At 44.5% G+C, this 21,437-nt stretch overlaps 1 protein-coding gene across 2 annotated transcripts in view; it reads right to left on the reverse strand.

Moving 5' to 3' along the window:
* The window catches only part of PALD1 (phosphatase domain containing, paladin 1), a 194,868-nt gene that overhangs the window by 119,697 nt on the left and 53,734 nt on the right, over window positions 1–21,437 (reverse strand). For both annotated transcript variants that reach the window (XM_019538553.1, XM_019538554.1), the window contains 4 exons: window positions 5,071–5,265; window positions 4,286–4,388; window positions 3,252–3,431; window positions 416–580 (listed from right to left, as the gene is read on the reverse strand). In XM_019538553.1, coding sequence (XP_019394098.1) covers window positions 416–580; window positions 3,252–3,431; window positions 4,286–4,388; window positions 5,071–5,252 — 630 coding nt within the window. In that variant the 5' untranslated portion in view covers window positions 5,253–5,265. The remainder of the gene's footprint in view (window positions 1–415; window positions 581–3,251; window positions 3,432–4,285; window positions 4,389–5,070; window positions 5,266–21,437) is intronic.

The following is a 21,437-nucleotide window of genomic DNA, read 5'->3' on the forward strand; positions in this document are numbered from 1 at the left end:
AGGAGGCGCTACTTCACAGTCAGGGCGGCTAGGATCTGGAACCAACTTCCAAGAGAAGTGGTGCAGGCTCCTACCCTGGGGGTGTTTAGGAGGAGGTTAGATGAACATCTTGCTGGGGTCGTTTGACCCCAGTATTCTCTCCTGCCATGGCAGGGGGGTCGAACTAGATGATCCGCTCAGGTCCCTTCCGACCCTAGAAACTATGAAACTATGAAACAGTAAAGTCTTCAGAAAAGCCACCCCACAGTATAGTATTAAAATTATCACACAGTCACAATGAGTTCCTAACTGCCCTTCCTCTCTTGCCAAACACACCTCCTATCACCTCTGTTCATCAACGCTCTCAAAACAACTAGAGGAGAACTAGTTCCCAGCATCCCACTCAAAGGAATGGCCAGCTTAGATGTTCAATCACCTCTTTCCGGATTGCAAGCTCCAAGTTTTCCACTCTGACTCCTCTCTGCAGACCATGCAGATTTTCATGCAAGTTCTCCTTTCCTCTGGGTGTGTAGGGTACAAAATCATTTTCCATGCGTAGAAATACCACAGGCTCCTCACGAACACAGAAGAAGATGCACTCCTGAAAAGACACAAGTACGTACAGCCAACAGCCTTCCAACTAGCTAGCTTTGTGAAAGGCAGACGAAGGCCTAGCTGAGATCAACTTCTAGCTGAAAAACATCTGGTTAAAATTGAACCCAGGCTACAAGGAGGCAATGCAGGTAGGGAGAGAGGGAAAAAGCTTTTCCAAGACCTTGATTCTGCCATAAAAGATCCCTCTCTGTTTGCTAAATCAGTTACCGGCTTTAGAGTCCTTTGGAACACCTTATGGCTATATCTAGGCCAAAGCAGGCATGACAGTGAAAACACCTGCCTCTAATTCAGGGGTGGGCAAAACGCAGCCTACAGGCTGGATGTGGCCCACCAGGCCATTCTATCCAGCCCGCAGGGCCTCTAAAAATTTAGAAAATATTTATCTGCCCCTGGCTGCCTGTCATGCAGCCCTTGATGGTTTGCCAAAACTCAGTAAGCGGCCCTCCACCCAAAATAATTGTGCACCCTTGCTCTAATTGCACCTGTCCAGAAAGTTCTTGCAAGTCAGAGCTGACTATGCTGAGCCCCACAGTCATGGACTCTTAACTTCTATTACTGAATCACATTCTACTTAGAAGTAAAGCTCCCCAAACTGACAGTGTGCCAGGTAGTAAAGAATGCAGCAGCAATACATTTCACCCCAGACATGTCTCTGTACTGGCTTCCACTGAATACAGTCTAACTCAAATCCTCTGTCTTCTTTATGTCTCTCCATGGGCTTTGACCCTACCTACCTGAGAGGTTTCCCCTTCTTTCCATGATCAAAATCTCCCAACATAGCTACATTTTCTTAAAACTAACCTACAGAAGACTCCTCAGTAACAGGAGTCAGAATTTTCTCAGGAGCCGAACAAGACTGTGGGACTCACTGATGCAAAGAAATAAAGAGTGGCCACAGACCACCCCAACTCCCAGAACCAAAAGAAAAAAATGCTTAAGTTTCTCATTTCACAATATTGTTTTTACAGACAATGACAAATGAAAGAATCTATGCTTGACACAAGAAAATTACTTCTGACCAGGTGGTAGGACAACTTATTCTATTTTTTAAATGTTTGTGACACATTGAACTACTATGGTGACAAGCACAATATGTGAACCTAGACATCTGGGAGAGACTTGTAATCCTGAAACGCTTGGAAAATGAAGAGCTCCATTACCCAACACTGCGACTGTGCAAGTAAAACAGTAAGGAGACAGGGTTATTACTTGTCCTGTGTTCTGGGAAACTTAAAACAATAGCCTTTATGCCTTCCCTCACAGGCTCTTAGAACAGCCTTACAATAGTATAAAATTCACTGCCTTGTGTACCAGATCTCACCCTATAGCAGCTGAGAAGCCAATAAGGATGAACATGTTATTCATCTTCAAGAAGTACTTGTCCTGGATACAAGGTGGGGATGCCAAATTCTGAAAGGCTGCCTTATTCTCAAAGACAACCATTTCAGTTAGATCTCTCTACCTGAGCCACACTGTTACTTGTGTGAGTTGCGGGAGTCAACCCCACCACCCCGCCATGCCACACTCCCTGCCATGGGGCAGAGATTCCCAGCTGTTCTTCTCAGTAAAATGGGAATAAGAGGAACTAAAAATAAATTCGGAGGGCAGCAATACGAGAATATTATCTTACTTCTATCCATGCCCGACCAAGCAGAGTGGCTCTTTTCAAGTGAATGCTGGTATTCCACAAGGGAACTGAACAGCTGGAAATTTCAACAGAGGCATTATTCCTATGATCTTTCCCTTGCCCTCAGGGCACAGAGCAAGGCACCTCTTGGATTATTCCTCTGGAGGTAGTTATGACAAGCATTAAACAGCTGAACTTTAAGCTGGGATTTGCCATCATTAGCTTGGTTGCGTTTTGAGTTACAGGTACAGCTACTGCATTCTCACACACCATAGAGACTCCTATCGAGACTGCACAGTACACTTCACTTTGTACTGCCCATAGGTGTCAACAGGCCCAACACGCCAATGATAATAAGTACTGTTGGAGTGATGTCTGACCTAATGAAGAATGTCTTGCATTCAAAAGTTTGTCTAACTCTATCCCGACTCTGCAATTGGTCCAACAAAAGTTGGGGTTTTTTACTGGACTCTGCAGTTTGTCCAATAAAAAATATCACCCAAAGAAATCCTTGCCTCAATCATAATAAGGGCAGACAGAAATTGAAAAAGTCACTACGTCATAACAACTTGGATGGCTGAACTTTACACTCATCACAAACAGGAGGTCCAGCATCATTTGGCTGCACTGCACATAGATGTTGCAGCGCTTTATGTAACACAGTCCACTGCAAAGCCTAGGCAAGGGCAGAGCAACAGCTCACCCAGCCTACATACTAACGAAAGATTCCATTGAACAAGTTAGCTTGATTATCCCTTCCACTGCACAAACTCCAAACTTTCAAAAGCAGAGAAAACCTCAACAATGACACTTTATTTCGCTTTAAGCAGTACTACATTATATTTTGATATAAAATGACCTCACTATATGAGACTTCAATTGTATATACGGGTTTATTTTATAACATTTGCATCCATTGATGAACAGGGTTTACTTACACATATTAAACAGAAAAATAAACCTTATAACATGTCTACTATACAGATAACTTTGCCATTGACTGTCCCCTTTCCCTACCATATACACAGACCTTGTGCCCATCATTCTGGAGTTTCTGCATCACTTGCTTGAATCCATCGAGGCTGGGCTGTCCCATTCCAAACACTGCATACCCTCCTCTTGCCTGTCGGAAATTCGGAGCTCCACAACTACTAGTAGTGTTCAATACGTCTAACTTACTGTATACATCTCTGACCATAAAATATTTCCCCTGCAAAATAGGTAGTGGAGGGGGTAAAAAAAAAAAAAAAAAAAAGGTGTTGAGTAGGAAACACACAACATATTACATAAAGCCAAACATCTACATACACCTGTAGCAGAGCAAGAAGAGAAAGAGGCAAGAGAAGATAATTTCCTCAAAGAAACCCTTCCCAAACACCTGTTCCGCACACCCCGTCTGATCATGGATGATCACAAGTGCACAGCAGAATATTTCTGCCTACTAGTACTCTACTTTCCTGTAGTGATTTACCCATTTGCATCAGCTTGCCTGTTCTGAATAACGGAAAACAACTTCAGCCCATTTTGCTATAGAGAAGAATTTCTTCCCATGTCTTTCTCCAGAAGGTCTAGGGCGTATACTCTGAAGCAGAAAACCTAGTTCCACTTGAAAAGTTAAGCAAATCACTGCTACCAACCCCAGAGCCCACATGTACACAGCTTGAGAACAGAGGATTCCATGTTTGTGAACCTGAGCTCAAAACTTTTCAAAAAACTGAAATGAGACTATTCCCATGACTACGTTAAAACTAACCTCAGCTGCCTCTCTCTTGCCCTTCCACCACCAACTAGCTCCTGACATTGGTTCCTTCCCCATCATCTCACCCACTCTACTTATGCTAAGCATTCTCTTCCAGATGCAAATCAGCCAATCCCATATGTAGAAGAAAGCTTCACTTCCAATAACTGAAATGAAATTAACCATGAAGAAAATTGCCCAGATATCCTACCCTTCCCTTAGCTCGTAAAAGGCACTACTTTAATCTAAAAAAACCCTCACCTATTTGCTCCAGGCTCCATGCAAAAAACCCATGTTAATGGCAAAGGATGGTCTGCAGTATTTACCTGTACAAGGTAGTGTTCTGGAGTGGTTTCCGAAATCCGCCCCACTGCATAGTTGGCCTTGAGTAGGTCATCATGAATCTGGAATTCTTCTTTGCAGTTGTAACTGAAAGCCACATACAAAAGTCACAGGGTATTCAACACAAAGGGGCTTTCTCCACTCAAGTATGGGAACCGCTGACTGGAAAAGGTCAAGTGATTGAAGCTCAGGGAAGCAGAAATTTGATTTTGAAAACCCAGTTTTCCCATCCTTTTAAATTAGGGAACTCCAAGTGTGACATATGGTCTGTAACTAAAACCATTAGTTAATTTTTTGTCATGCAACCAAAGTTATACTGTATTCTGTGCATGGTAATAACCACTTCAGATGTGCCACGCAAGATGTGGGACAAGGCATTTTCTAGCAGCACAGGGATGACTGGCTCCAATAGGCCAGAGCTGCTATTGTGGGACAGGATGGAGAGATAAATCTCTGAATCCTGCACCCATCAAGGAGTCTGCTGACCTGAGGGAACTGGAGAGAGGTGCCCAGGCCTCCCTATTAGGGGAGGAGGCAGTACAGTGTGGCTGAAACAACTCACCTCTTCCCCCCAGAAGAATGTTTGCTTAGGAAAACAAAATGCATCCTGAAATCCATGAGTCAGGCAAAGCAAAGGAAATTTCCTAGTTTTTAATGCAACAAGGGCAGTGCTCCAAGAAGCTTTGGCAGGGAGGGAATGCCGCATGCCAACTGGCTGGGGCAAAAAGACCCACGATTTACAAAAGAATTCCTGGCTTCAGCAACTCACGTAATAACTACTGGTGCCACTTTGTTGGTGATGATGGACTTCGCTTTGCTGTTGTGAAGACCAACTGTCTGGAAGGAGTGGATGCTAAGGGAGTGACGGTCATCCATGGTCCCGTTGCCGTGAATGTTCTCAAATGTAGCTGCTGAGACAGTCTGTTGAGCTGTGCTGGCAGTTGTACCCATAATCCACAGGCAACTTCACAATTCAACCAGGAAGACAGACAGCAGGCAAAGGGGAAGAAATAAGGAGAATGGAAAAAAATAAAAACCCTTTAGGGGGCTGCTCTAAAGAAGTTCCAACTCCAAAAAACAGTCATCAGACATTATACTTCAGAAAGGTTCAGGTTTGACAATGCGCAGGCAATTCTAAGACACCATCTGCCCATTTAAAGACTTCCATTTATTTTAATGCTTGTGAAAGCAAGGTATTGTAGGCCCTCACTAGAGTCAGGAAGAGCGTTGGCAACTCCCTGGTAAAATCCACTATATTCTTTAACCTGGGCCCAACTGTACACCCCATCATCCAGTGCACTCCGGTTCCTATCTTTGTGTCTCTCAGCCACCACTACAAGTCACACACAAAAAAAGTCATCGGTTCTTCCATTCAGCCTTGCTATTCTATTCCCATGGTTTCTCTCCAGCAGAGGCTGCCTGTCAGACCCCAGAGAACTAAGTCAGACATTAAAAAACCCAAACAAAACAAAACAGAAATACCCCCAACACTTTGTTTGACAGTTATCCAAGGGAAGCTGAGAACTCTTACGGTTTCTGACACATTCTGATCCATTTCCACTTTTTCACAGAAAACAATACAAAAGTAGCCTCAAGGAACACACGAATAAGCTGGAAGTTCATGGTTCCCTCTGGCTGTGTATCCTGATTCTTGCCATTTCAGAGTAGGCTAAACTCCATTCTCACAGCCTGACATGTGGCTTCTGTCCTTCCACATCAAGGATTAAATACAAACCACTGCAATTCCTGCACTGTCCCCACAGACATCACTGCTGCCCTTGGCTCTACCATAAGTCTCCGAGTGGCCTTGGACAAGGCACCTGGCTCTGTTTTGGCCACACTCTCTCCATCTGCATCGCTCTTTGCAATCTACTGATGAACAAATGAGAGTCCTCCGCTACAGAAAAGCCAAGGAGACTACAGAGTGAGGGATAAGGCAAAAAATAGGTACTGCCTTGTTTTATTCTTACTATTCAGCTCAGTTATCTCACCAGTCACATTCTCCTTTTGCCTTTCTCTCCATTTTAAGTACAAATCGAGGTCTAATCTGCAGGCTACCATCAGCCTGTATAAATGGGGCTGGGAAAAGGCAGTACAGGCTGTATCAAGGCCAAGAGGAAAATGATGGGCCCCCTTGATTAAAATCTCGTTTCTCCGGACTTCAGCCATATTGAACACATCAGACCACCAGGTTTGCCAAGAGAGGGGACAGTCCAGCCAACCCTTTTTTTTTTAAATAGAATGTCCTAAGCTCATACCTCAAGATGACGTAAAGCTTCTCAACTTAAACACTAATCTTCATACCAGTATGAGCCAACGGGCACAAAGAAGCTGGAGTTTGAACACAGGGAGGTCAGAGAGATTTGAATAATTTGGATCACAGGACAAGGGATGACTCTGGTGTTTTCCTTTGGTTGGAAAAATGTGCTCTTATTCCCACATTTTTGCTAGATGACAACACACTTTTCCAAACTCTTCCCTATGTATTTCTTTGTGGCAGGAGGGAGAAAGGGATGTGCTGTCTGCTCTGCAGCCACACCTAACAAACCTGAAACTTCCTTAGTACCACATCACTATCCTGAACAGACTGTAGTGTCAAAGAGCAGACAAACATATTTTTGCCTTTTTAAGTGGTAGGAGAGTGCAGACAGTCTAGCCACCTGCCTCCCACATGTGCTTAACTGCTCTTAGCCATCATCTCAGAGTACTGCAGCAGAAAGATGCATTTAAGCGTCTTTCCAATGATAGCCAAACAGAGAGCAGTGATAGAGGCTGCAAATTAATATGCAAGAGGGAAATGGAAACAGTTTTTCTTAGACAGAAATATAGACCATCTGGAACAATGTCACAGGACACACAGAAGAAACCGAGAGATGTACAGAAGCCAAAACATGTGCTGCAAAAAGCTGTTTCTAGTCTAGCTGTGAAACCAGGCTAAAAAGGCAGAGCAGGGATAAGCACTATACACAGGATAGAGGAACAGCATCCTGACTGGGGAGAAAGCCTCTGTTAAAGCATAGGTGTCTCACGGAAAGGCTAAATGTTCACATTTTTTCTTGTATTCCTTCCCTGGCGTTTCCAGAAAGGTGTTATCAATCATCCACAGGGCTGCCCTCTAGCACCACTTTTGGGAGGACTGCACCCTGCCCAGAAAGAGCTCATATATCCTCATGTAGCACCAGACTGTGTCTACACAGTGACGGAGGGAGGGCATTAGCCAAACTAACCCTCTTCCCTGAGTCTGATTTACTCCCTTTTCTCTCTCATATCATTATGAATCTCTTCCAATTGGGAAAGGCTAACTGGAGCAACCTTAATGCTTCTGCCAGCATAGGGACTCTCATGGAGAAGAGCCTTCCATTAGTAAAGCTTTCCAAGAGAGTCAGAAATGGGTATTTTTCTCTAAGATTTGGGGACCAAAATACCCACCTGCAGAAGATCCATTGTCTTGAATTCAATAGTTCATTAAGTGTGATTTAAGTCAGTCAGCAGATGGCACCATTGAGTGGCATAAGGCTTTCCTGGCAACTGTGAGCACAAGCTGCTGCTGGCTCAAAGCAAAGATTAGCACTATTGTTTATTTTTGTGGTGCTAAGCAGTATGTTAGTTACTTCAAACACAAAGTTCCTGCCACCGGCTGAAGATGCTTTACAGCAGGAGTGTCCAACTTTTTTGAATGTGGGGCTGGATCACGAACTTTTTATCACCCAGTGGGCTGGCGAGCCATGTTCAGAGACATCACAGGAAGTGGTATCGCATCAGGAAGTGATGTCATGTGACCTTTGACACCAGTGAAGTTGTAGGGGTTGACATCGTGCTGGCTGACATGGCATGCATGCCCTGGTGCTGCAGGAGCCAACTGGCTACAACTGGGTTTACCTGGCACTGCAGGACCCGCCTGCACAGAACCAGGTTGGCACCAGCCAGGAAAAGCAGCATGCATGTGAAGCCAGCTTCCCATGTGCTGCTGGGGACAGGAGGAGGCCGGCCAGGTCCGCACGAGCCAGCAGAAGCGGCAGCAGAGCCATGTGCCACAAGGGACTGACCAGTACAGGCTTGTCCCGTCCCGAGCGGCACACGGCTCCACCACCGCTTCTGCTGGCCGATGCAGACCTGGCCGGCCTCCTCCTGTCCCCAGCAGCACATGAGAAGCAGCTTCTTCAGGGCCTCACATGAAGGCGGCCTGGCCCGGAGACCCGCACCACCCGGGAGGAGACTGGCCAAGGGAGCAGGCACCATCTTGCTATGGGGCGGGGCGGGGCGGGGCAGGGCAGGGCAGGGCAGCGGGGCTGGCTTGAAGCGGGCAGGTGGGTGACGAGGCAGGTGCAGGCTGGCAGTGCCAGTGGCTGCTGCATGGCCTCCCATATGGGGCCGCTCTGGCAGTGCAGGACACGGGCACCGGCAACCACATGCCCCACAGCCCCGGCCCAGCATCCCCAGCTCCATGCAGGAACTTACCTCTGTCCACCTTGTGTCCACCACATGTCCACGTGCCTCCGTCCACCACACATGTGGGCAGGGCATGGGCCATGCTGCAGCTCCCTGGCCATGCGCCGGGGCAAGGGGCAGAGCCAAGGAACAAACCGCACACACTGTCCCCAGTTCATCTAATCAGGCATGGCTGGGGCAGCCCCACACCGCACAGCCCTCGGGGCAGCGGCAGCAGGACCTGGCTCACTGATGAGCCCAGCCCCGCAGGAGTTAGCAGCTTCCCTCCCCCGTGGAACAGGCACCTTCAGCTAGATAAAATGGCTTGGCGGGCTCCATGGCGGCCTGCAAGCCGTATGTTGGACAAGCCTGCTTTACAGAGTAAATATTAAGAAATATTTAAATAGCTAAGTAATTCTTTCATAAGCCCCCCATCTCATTTCCAAGTTTGATTACAATATCTGCCCCTTGATTATTAACATGCCAATTTAATAGGCATCTTAAAAAAAAAAAAAAAGAACATAAACAAACAAAAGGTAACTGAGTTCACTTAACAGCATTTCCTGCTGATGTCAACTGATACACACTCCTCACCTGTACTTATGTAACACTGTTCTTTTAATAACTCACTAAGTCTCTGACTCAGGTTCCCCGGAGTGAAGCCTCCATTCCACCTACCCAGGCATATTCTACCAGCTATTTGCTATCCTAATGCTGCAGCCAGCACAGCTCTTGCTTCTAACAGTAACTAGGATGCCAGGGTTGTGGCCATCATGTAAATTAAAGAAGTAAGCAGCACTATTCCCTTTCCTCCCCCTCACCATGCACCTCCTCCCACTATGAGCAGATGGAGATTCCAAACTGTTCCAGAAGAAGTCTATTTCATCCAAATTTACCCCCTGCTTGGCATCTGATTATATTGGAAACTCAAAAAACAACAAAAAGATAAGCATCATCCTAAACTTTGGGCTTTTCTACAGGTTTCTCTCTTTCTAGTCTTAGTTTACTTTTCCACCCCTGCCAGACATGCAGGTAAAGGTGTGATAGGATCCGATACATGATCCACACAATTGTGCTTCTTGCCATGCCACATACACTTCACTCCTCAAGTGCATGGCAGGAGGCATCACTGCAGGATTATGCATCAGATCCCACCATGCCTTAAGATCACAATCTCCCCCTGTACTACCAAACAGCAAGTTCCCAGGGTGAGAATCACCATCAGCTGATCTGGGCTCCTGGCCATGGGGATGCAGGTTGTGTCCCCACAGCCAGGAACCTGGCTCAGCTGCGGTCTCCCAGGCTTGGAAGTGCATGGCACACCCCCATGGTTGAGAGCCCCAATCAGCTCACAGGGAACCCAGCTACTGGAAAACATGGTGCTCCCCTGCAGCTGAGAGATCCATCGGATAACAGGGCTACCAGGTACAGGAGCACACCTTTAATTAATGACATCATAGGAACCAGCCACATAGTTTTCACACATTTTATGTGGAATAACTGTGGCTTATTCCTTGTTTTATCACACCATTAACTGATTGAACATGTGGTGGGGCCACAACTCAAGGCATGATTAACTAGTCAATCACATCTTAAGTATAACATGTGGCAGGGGCCTTATACTAGCTGCTCCCATTCCACTTATACCCAGGATGGTGTGAGCAGGGCACCCCCTCTATATACCACAAGGACTCAGCAAACATCAACCCAACTTTTCCTGCAGGATTTCAATACCTACTTACAGACTAGGTCAGGGTTTTCTCAAAATGGGGCACACAGCAAACTTCTACAGGGTACATGAGAAGAAGAAATGGGAAAGCAGAAGTGAAAAGCAAAATAAGTGAAGTAAGAACAACGGCAAAAAATAATAGCTATCTAAGGCTGTTGAAGAAATAACAGTGTGTAAGTACTATTTTTTATCCATAACAAAAAGGTGGGGGTACACCACAGTACAATCAACTAAAAAAGGGACAGGTGACATAAAAACACTTGAAAACCACTGGACTAGGTATACAGGAGCCCCAACTCTCTGGTTACGCATGGCATCGGTAACATTTTAGAAGTCAGCAGCTCGTTGCATTTTTATAACATCAAACTGGTGCCCATCAATACTCTGGAAACTGTGGTTAAAATTAATTTGCAGAAGTCTTGAGGGCTGTTTACATGTATACAGCACTCAAAAAACCAGCAGTGCATTGATTGCTAGCTATTTCATGATTAATTCTGGTTACTCTGAGCATTCTTGACATATGCTTGGAGTGAACAGTGTACAACTGTCAGCCAGTTTGGAGATTATTCCTTTTCTGATCAAGGGATACCAACATGCATGGCTCCAACCTGTATTTGCTGCACGTGTAGGGGTGAGGGGACAGGGAGAAGACATTAAGCCAACTGTTCACATCCTCATGGCACTGGTCTTTCAAGGCTTTTGGGCAGACAACAGTTCTTTACTGGCTCCAGTCCTGTCCTCATCACAAACAGCATTGTCAGTGAAGCAGACAGGAGGCAACCTGGCAGCCTTCAGGCCATCTGTGCATACTCTCTGATATGCCAAAGCCCATTAGGAAGGCCTCAAATAACCTAACCCAGCCTCTCAAAACTGCACATCTCCTCCTCCCCTGAACTTGTCCCATAGGCAATATTTTTTTTATAAATTAAAGAAAATCCAAAAGGTAGTTTAATGAGAGTTTGATAACATATTAGTATTTCCTTTTATTTTCACATCAGTGAAAACATCTGGGAGATTTGTGTGAATTTTAACTAGATACACACTGCTGGAACGCAAGGCACCTTTACACAGAAGCTTCAAAAAGAAATCAGGACTTCAGGACAACACAGCAATGGAACACAGAATACAGCTATGAAGTGAGAAATTAAACTATGCGAGACACTAGAGGACCTGATCCTGCACCAACAGGATTTTTGCCAATGACCAAAAGACGCTCAGATTAGAGGCTGAAGGTATGAACATGTATGTTTCCCTGGGGTTACTTTACCTTGGATTTTAATCCAGATTCAATTTATACTGGCATTCACAGAAAACACAAGGTTTACAGACAACACGACTTCTGGAGGTAACCATCCATGGCAGGTATAATTAAAAGTCACCTCACCAAAAAGTGATGGCCAGTTTGCATTAAACAAAGGCCCCTGCCACATGTTCCATTTCAGACTTGATTAACCAGTTAATCCCATCTTAATTTGTGACCCCATCACAGATTCAATAAATGTAATGGCATGATAAAACAAGGACTAAGCCACAAAGTTGTTACACTTCTTTGGTGGAATAATTTTGTGGCTAGTTCCTATGATGCCATTCATTGAACATGTGGCCAGGTACACCCCTACGGCTGGGAGCCCAAAGCAGCTGGAAGCCCTGACAACTGAGGGGTATCCCAGCCATGGGAGCTTGCCACTTGCAAGGCATAATGGGATCTGATGCATGATCCTACAATGATGCCTCCTGCCAGGTATGTGTGGCATAGCAAGACGCACAATTGTGTGAACTGTGCATCAGATCCTCTCTCGCCTCTACCTGCATGTCTGGACTGGGCCAAAGAACTACTGCAGAAGAAGCCAACTAGTACTTTGGACACACTGGCAGCATAACTTGCATCTAGTATCTTTGCCCTGGAGTGGAGTAACTTACACTAGCAAAGGGCAGAACATTCTGAGCGAGCTCTAAACTTACTCTGAAGTAAAAGTAAATTAAACATTTTATGCATATGCACCCAAACAGTGCAATGGTATACAACCACAGGTCAGAAACACTGAAACAGGGTTTGGCCTTGATGGAAAGGGTTTATCACGCAACAGCATTCCATGTGGAATGGTGCAGCAGAACTGCAATATGCTGTTCACTTAGGAATTAAGTTGTAAACTACTGAGGCTTGGAGAACTTTATTTTCAGCAAATATTTATTCCCTGAACTGAAGGTTTTGGGGAAGCATAAATGATCTTATTTATTTTCTTGCAGCTACAAACACATGGAAGTGGTAATGGGTTACAGCTGCTCTACACAACTGGCTTCCTCCCACACAGCAGAACCCAGACAAAATGAATGTTTGCAGCTGTACACCCAGCAGCTGGCTTTGAGAAAGCCACTATCATTGCAGTTTTCCCTCCTTCTCTATAAAAGCATCTATCAGCAGTTGAACTTCTCTGGAAAAATGTTGAGTAAATGCTTCCTCCCCTTACCCAAGCTACAACCACAGATCACAAATTCCACCTTTTTGCGCGGGTGGCTGAGATCCCTCTTCCAAATTAGCTATATAGTAATAAGATCCAGTTCACAACTCTTGTCCTACCTCTCAGGACCAACCTTCCAAAATTTGGACAAGCAGCAGAAACAACGGCAGAAGCAATTGTTTCACTTTACCTCATTAGGACAATGCACACACTATAACTGTGAGACCTGGAGGGAGCTATAATCTAGCTCTTGTCCACAAAATGACATGAAACGACAGTGTAATGTTAGGCTTACATGTAGGAATGGGAGAAAAGACAAGTATAAACCATATGGATTTTGGAGGACAAGGATGGAACAAAATTTTTTTTTTTTTTTTTTATTAATTTCTTGGCACTGCAGAGGTCACACCAGAAAATAAACTCCAAAAGCTGCATCTTAGACTTAAAGGGAACTTTACTGAGATTTTAGCTCCAGAATTATATATACATAAATCTTCAATTAGTGCACACAGTGCCATTAAGATGAGGATCTTGGCACTCTTTAATTTCAGTGAGTTAATCACCACATAGGATTACAAACTGGTGACACCCTAGCAGTGGCAACGCACAAGAGATGCACGGAGGTGCTGGCGCACCCCCTCACAGTCAGCACTCCCTGCTTAGGCGAGAGGCGGGGGGGCAGGCAGGCGCATCGTACTCCCACTGAGCACTGGCCAGGGAGTGGGGGTGCAAGAAGCGCTGCTCGCGCTTCCCAGGCGGTGCGATTGGTCACAGGGGGACCCCTCCCCCTGGTCAATGACTGGCTACTGGTGGGGCATGTGTCCCCCTGACACAGGGAGCACCAGTCACCCACACACCCTAGCAGAAAGATGAAGTGGCCTCCCTGAGGTGTCACAGCAGACTGAGGGCAGAGACAAGTCAAGAACCCTGAACTGCTCATGCAGTGGCCTGCTCTGATGACTAACTTGCAAAATTGAACCTGCCTCTGCCTAATTTAAAATAATCCTCATGACAAGCAGCTGATTTTTTTTCCCCTCAGGTAAACAAACATAAGGGCAAATCCATTTAGATGAACACAATCCTAGGGTTCAGCCTGATGTTGCAACTGAAGGTAAAAGCAGTATTAAGATTTTTTTTTCCCCCTACTCCCTAGTCTCTCAAGTGAAGTGAATTCCTCCACAGTATTTCAACGCTTACGGTCAAGAAATAACTTTGTAAAGCAAGACAAATTCTGGACTATAAAAGCCTCAAGTGTCTCTCTCTTCAAAGAAAAGGTTAGTACCAGATGTTGCATAAAAAGAGGGGACTGGTTGTGACCTAGAGACAGTTCATAGCAAGCCTTTTGTTGCATTCTTCCCTTATGATTTAACACCGATGCAATTTGCTCTTTTGCTTGAACTAGACCACGGTACTTTTCTTAGATCCAAAACAAAATCACCGGGTACCACAGAACTGGAGCTCCACCAGGCAGCGGAGCACACACACTGGGAGTACCCCAGTACCACTGGTTCAAAAGTTGGACACACTGTTCCATCCCCTTAGAAACATTTCCCCTACTGAAACCAGATCACAAGAATTTTTATTTGTCAATAAGAATATTCCACTCCTTCCCTTAAACAAAAATAGCAGCTATTCTTCTTCTCTGAACATAACAAATAATCTAATTAATGATTTCAAGGAAAGGAACAGCAGATTACTTTTAGAAGTACATTGTTCATAAGACAATCAGCATGATAAAGACAGCACGGAGACTAAATTTTTTCCCCCAAGAAACAGAAGATTACCTCACTAAAGTTAATAATATAATCTCACGCATATATGCATGGAGACTCTTTCTTCCCTGCTGGCAGCGAATGTATTGGCTGTAAGCCTTCAAGTGAGACTTACAAAACCTCTGGGATGCAGCTGGCTGAAGTGAGCCTTTTCTACACATCAACCAGACTGGAAGGAACTGAAATAGCAAGAAAATGATCTTAAATCCATTCACATGGTTGCTGAGAGCATTTACAGAAAGGCCCCCCCCCAGGGAAACATGACGCCCTGAAACAACTGCTGACACTTCAGACAAAACTTTGAAAAATGTTCTATTTAGAGTCTGTTCTGCTTCGGTAGCAGATTTTTCTTGTACTCCGCTTTCTTGTTTCCTTACTATGAAGAGGTAGTTGTATGAACACATATTCTTTGTTTCTGAAAATCTTGTTGGCTCCTGGTCTTCAACTCTGCTTAAAGAGTGAAAATCCTCTGCAATTTCAGCCTTTTCAGAGAAACCACCAATAACCCACACCAAGAGACCTGATCCAAAGCCCACTGATGGCAGTCTTATCATTGACTTTAATGGACTGAGTCAAGATCCCCTGGCATATTCTACCAGCCCCTTTCCCTCAGATTTCAATACTCTCATAATGCTTTAGTAAATTTTGCTAGCCTTTTAAAATCCTTGCCCATTCAGATTAAGCCAAAGTTTCTTTGGGGACCTCACCACATGATCCCCACAGAGAGCAAAGCAAAAGTGTGACAAAACGTAAGTTGTACATTTACCCTCAATCTCCCAAGTTTTAAGAAACCTAACACAAAAATCAACTGTAACTTTAAAACTACTTAATCAAGTTTCTTTGAAGTTGGCTTGTTCCTTTAATCTGAAATATGTTCAGCAACAAACTGAAAACTTAACTGGTCACTGAACTTTATTTACACACCTTTTGATCAGAACTGAAGGCAACCATGTACGTGTGCGCACACTTTATGAACGCTTTGATTTTACTAAAACTTTCCCCAAGAAGTCAATCCTGGGCACAGACCAAACATGCAAAATCCCAAGTTTGTTTGAGAAAGTAAAGGGCAACTGGAAGAAGGCAGCAGTAATAAGGGAAGTATCATTTTAACCTTCATTAACATGACTTGTACATTTCTCTCAATCATCAGGAAAAAAAAATTTAAAAAGATTCCAAAAATTGCTCCAGCCATCAGCTGGTTTTAAAAGTTCAAAGAGTTGAAGCAGAAGAAAGGCATTTAGCCAGCATAGTTTTCTACATAATTTTGTTTCATTCAGATGCAATAGAGCTTTTCAAAAGAGCAAACACAACCCGACTGACAATAATTATCTAGCATCTGCAAACAACTTTGCCATCTTCACTGCAAGAGGAACATGCTCTGCGTACAGGATTCCCATACAATCCCTCCATGTTGAGGCACAGTGAATAACTGTACTTGGAGTACAGGGGAGAGCTGTTAGTTTGGATCATTCCTCCCGCTTGAGGTTTGAAATCTTGAACCTTCATTGTAAACCACCAAAAATCATTTTGAGCAACAAACCACAGCAGCAAATTGCAAGGAACTCCATGGAAAAAAAACAATATTGGACAACTTTAAATTGTTTTTATTACCACTCAAATCAATCCATGGAGGGAAATAAATAAGAAATTTGATTTCAATGTCGCCTCCTTCTCCCTTACCACACAGAAGCATTATATATAACCCAGGACATACAGAACTATCCATAAAGGGAAAAGGGGAATATTTAGTATTTCCTAGTCACTGTCAAGGCTGTGTAGCCTCAAACTGGTATCCTGTGTGGCCATTGGAACAACTCTAGAGAAAACCACCATAACAGGGAAATGTTTATGTTATCTGTGCTGAGAGCAGATAGCCAAGAAAACATCTTCCAAGTCAGGCATAAACTTTACTGTAGGTCATCAAAAGAAAAGGGCAGGTGGGGACAAAAGAAGAATTTAAAGCAAGGACATCAGACTCTTCTGCCTTCCCGTGTTTGCACACTCCACTTTGTTCAGGCTGGCCAAAAAAACAAGAACGTTAGGATGTGGAAACATTTCAGAGGTTCAACATTTGTTTCTGTTGCAATAAAGAACAAAATCAAGAACTTTTCAAATTTTTCATGGGGTAAGATGCAGATAGAGAAACTGATGCAGGAAACGTGGGAAGTCCTTGATTCATGAGGGCACTCACCTGGCATGAGTAACACTCAAGTTCGAGGCCCTGATGCTTTACCTCAGGGAACTGAACCAAGCTTCTCCAGATAAGTGCCCCAAGCACTGAGCTACTGGCCATTTTCTAGGAGCTGGGGTCCATGGAAGAGGGATTCATTGCTTGCTCATTTTAACCAGAAATTCCACCCTGGACCGAGACACCTCCCAGCTGAGAGCTTTGTCAAAGCAGGTGTATTTTTGTGAGAAAAAAATCTTAGTTTCAAAAAATATTTCAATTTCAACAAATATTTTCTGACATCCCCACCACCCCCCCAAAAAAGTTAAAAATTGAGACATACCCAACTATTTCAGTTTATTACCTATAAAGCTTCCAAGTTTGGCTGCAGAACTAGACATTTTCTAGTGACTTTCTTCTCCTTCTGTAACAATAAAACACTGCAGTTTAAATCCAAATCATATTTCCAAATACTCCCAAACTCTGGAAAAGTTTGCATCCAGACCTTAACTCATAGCTGAATGCTCTTTCCTACAGTGGGTTCAACCAAAACCACAGATCTAAACACCCTTGAAGTAAGGGAGGGGTTGTATCTGGATCCATACTGCCACTGGAGCTTGTGGAAAATCCCTCTTATGGTAGAAAGGACAAAACTGCAAGCTCTCTAATAATCAAATATTTAAACACAGGAATTGCTATTAATGAGTCAGGCCAGCATCCAGTTTACCAGAGAAGATATCACTATTTAAGACCATGAGGAATACAAAGACTGCTTGCTCCACACGTGTTGTCTTTCCTAGGACATGGATCCCCCAGCTGACAAGCAGCAAGGAAAGGGAGCAGTTGAGCCGCACCTACGCAAGTTTAACTGCAACGACAGAATGAACAGTCAACCTCTATTTGGCACTTTCAGAAAGTGCAGATGGTACATGCTCTGAGCTTCCAGGCCCCACAAGGGCACACCACATTCCCACAGGAGCTCCTCCTCAGTGTCCTTGCTCCCCAACACAGACAAACCTGTTCTAACCAGAAGCATTACATTTCTCTCCAAGTCTGTTTATTTTAATAAAATATTTTTGGATACAGTTCTCAGAGAATTATTCCCAAATGTCTTTTCTTAATTCTCTGCAAAGCTGATTAGCCCAGGCAGTGCCCTGTGCTTGCAACCCGTTCTTACTCCAGTTCTGGAGCTAGCATGCACAGAGCCAACTCAGGGTATAGCGGCATTATGCTGTCTTGCACTGTGCAGTCATCCCACAAGAATGGCCACTTTCTTATTTTGGGCCTGTAAGTCACTCCTCAACAGATTATAAGGAATTTAAGACAAGCCAAAATTTATGGGATGAGACTGTCTCAAAAGTTACAGGTCCCACACCCAACTCATGGCTTCAACACTAAAACCTATGGATCTGTTTGCAATCCCATGGCAAGGTTAAGCCAGGAGTGCCTTCTGCCTTCAGTGGAGTTACTTCGCTTTTGAAAAACAGGGTAACGTAATAGAAAAAAGACTTCAGATTGAAAGTTAGGAGATATGAACTCAAGCCTTGATTCTGCCAGTGACCTGCTACCCACCTCCCTTGCCAGGAAAGTTGCTACACCACTTTGAGGTCCAATCCTCTTCTCACTCTGGAATTCATCTCATCTATTCAGAGTCTAAGCGAGTGGTCCCCCACATCAAGGTCCACAACACCGGTTCTCACACAAATCCAGCTCTTCCAACTGAATTTCCATGAAGCTTGCAACTCCACTTGTAAGTGCTCAGACCTCTAATTTGGGATCTGTGGTTTTAATTGCCAGACAGATACACACTTAATTGGGATAGTTTATCCAATGATTCCCTCTTGGGCAGAGGGCTGGAGTACTTGGCCTCTAGAGGTCCCTTCCAGCTCTATATTTCTGTTTTTACATGAGAGCATAAGAAGTCCCACTGTCCTCCCTCTCTCCCTCACACATACACATGCAACAGCAACACTCTGATAACAGGTCCATTCCAAGGCTTGTTGCCCTAATTCACGGGTTTATGACAAGAGCTGACCAAAATTGTGAAGTTTCAAAACTCATGGAGGACATAATGTTTGATGGAAAACAAATGTCTGCTGCTTTTTACACCAGTTTTAGCCCTGTGGCCTACATAATTAAAGTGCCAGAATGTACCTGCATCTTGCTCTCCTCCCTCTCCCAGCACTCTGCAAGCCTCACTGTAACAGCAGACTGAGGAAGATAAGGCCTCAGGAAGGAGAAGCAGTCAACAGCCTGCTGCTCAGCTAACAGCAGCATGCAAATGCATGCACATACAACAGAGGTAATCTCTTAGTCAGGAAAGAGATGTAAATTTCCCAAGGGTTATTACGGAAAAAAGAAAATAATATTTAAAGGGCTTTGCATATGCCTCAGCTAAATCCTCTTACAGTCAAAACTTAAATGCAAAATTTAAGAGAGAAAGAAAAGCACCAAAGAGCTGTGTAAAACTGCAGCCATCATTTCAAATGGTGGGGAGAGCTCAGAGTCGACATCAGGCTGTATTAAACACTGTGTTATACCAGTAGATGTTCCTACTTCAAAGGAAGTTTGTTATCAAATATTCATTAAAAGAGACGTGTTTTACTTGTGTTGATCTTTCAGTCTGGTGCATGGAAATGATCCATTTAGATAATCTTGAATCTTTACAGTGGGTTCTATTAGGAGCTTCTCACTGCAGTGTATTCAAATTATATGAAAAGTTAAATGTGATTAGATATGATCATGGCACCACATAGATTTTCCAGCCACAGGCACCAGCTGGCAAAGTCTGAAAAAACAAACCACATTGGAAGGATGTATTATTGAAGTACAGAATATTTGTCTTTAAGTCAGAAAGGCAAAAAAAACCCCACAGAAAATCATTTGCATAAGAAGAGAATTTTGTCAGGTCGGGAGAACATACAAAAAGCCTATATTTGCATTCAGGAAGCTGGATCATTTTGCAAGGGGGAGGGGACAAATTGAAGAAATACACAAGTTAATCATTAGCCTGAAAGTCCCACTGGGTTTCAAGCGTTGCTTTCCTTGGACAAAACAGTATTTATGGTTCCTCTTTAGAGAACAGAAATGACACAAAGACAAAAGCCCCAATTAAAATAACAGCCTTGCCAGCACTTTGTCTGCTGCTCTTTCCAGTGACTAGAAGTCCAGAAGATAAATCCCCTCTTGTTATAATGCTGTGTAGTGCCAAACCTGCCTCCAAGCAGATATTCCTCATCACTTACTCCTCCCTAACAATGGCCACACAAAAGTAAGGCAGCAAAATTTTCTTCCTGTGAGACAGACTTAAGAAACTCCTGGCAGGAACCTGGAACAGTACACAGGCAGCTGTAGAGAAAGACCCGAGGGTCAGAGAGATTCCCTTCCACTGCGAACCTTGAGAACCCAGAAGGAGGTTCTAAGCTGTCCAGAGCTGCAAGGCCAGCATCATTTACCTCTTGTGTAACAACTCCCACCTGAGGATGCGAGAGCTCCACCAACTGTATCTGGCTACGCCTCAAAGACCTCTGTGAGGTAGGCACAGTGAGAACACAAAACACCAGCAGACTCTCCCTATGCCTGAAGAAGGGTGTTTGTGGCCAAAAGCTTGCAAAGAACAATTTTTCCAACTATTTAGTTGGTCAAATAAAAGATATCACATTTACCCAAAGAACCTTGTCTGCCTTCCTTAGACCAACACAGCTACAACCAACAACCCTGAAAAAATTATCTGAAAACTTAAATATCTGACTAACATTATTCAACCACCTTAGGGTTCGCAAAGCTAACACTAGCTTCAGCAGGCCTGGATGACCTTCATCCACAGGTGCTGAGGGAATTGGCTGGTGTCATTGTAGAGCCATTGGCATGGCTGTTTGAGGACTCCTGGTGCATGGGCCAAGTCCCTGAGGGCTGGAAAAGGGCCAATGTGCTCCCTATTTTCAAGAAGGGGAGGAAGGAAGAGCCTGGCAACTACAGGCCAGTCAGCCTCACTTCTATCCTGGGCTTCGAAGGTCTTTGAAAAAATAATCAAGGGCCACATTTGAGAGCCCTGCAAGGGAAGTGATGTTGAGGGGTGACCAACATGGGTTCATGCCAGGCCGATCCTGCCTGACTAACCTGGTCTCTTTCTATGACCAGGTAACAAAAAGCTTATATGTGAAGGAGGAAGTCAATGTCATCTTCTTGGACTTCCAGAAGGCCTTCGACACAGTGTCCCACCCAATTCTGGTGGGCAAGCTGAGGGACTGCTGCATTGACAAATGCACGGTCACATGGGTGGTAAACTGGCTCTAGGGGCACACCCAGAGGGTGGTGGTGGGCGGGTTGATGTTGACCTGGGAGGGTGTGGGCAGCAGAGTCTCGCAGGACTCGGTCCTTGGGCCGGTCCTGTTCAACATCTTCATTAGCGACCTGGACGGGGGTGTGGAGAACACCCTGTTCAAGTTCACTGATGACACCAAGCTGTGGGGTAAAGTGAATACACCAGCAGGCAGGGACCACATCCAGGCAGACCTGGATAGGTTAGAGAAGTGGGCGGACCTGAACAGGATGTGATTCAACAAGGACAAGTGCAGGGTG

The sequence above is a fragment of the Crocodylus porosus genome, unplaced genomic scaffold (genome assembly GCF_001723895.1).
Source record: "Crocodylus porosus isolate Cpor-Errol unplaced genomic scaffold, CroPor_comp1, whole genome shotgun sequence".
Taxonomy (NCBI): domain Eukaryota; kingdom Metazoa; phylum Chordata; order Crocodylia; family Crocodylidae; genus Crocodylus; species Crocodylus porosus.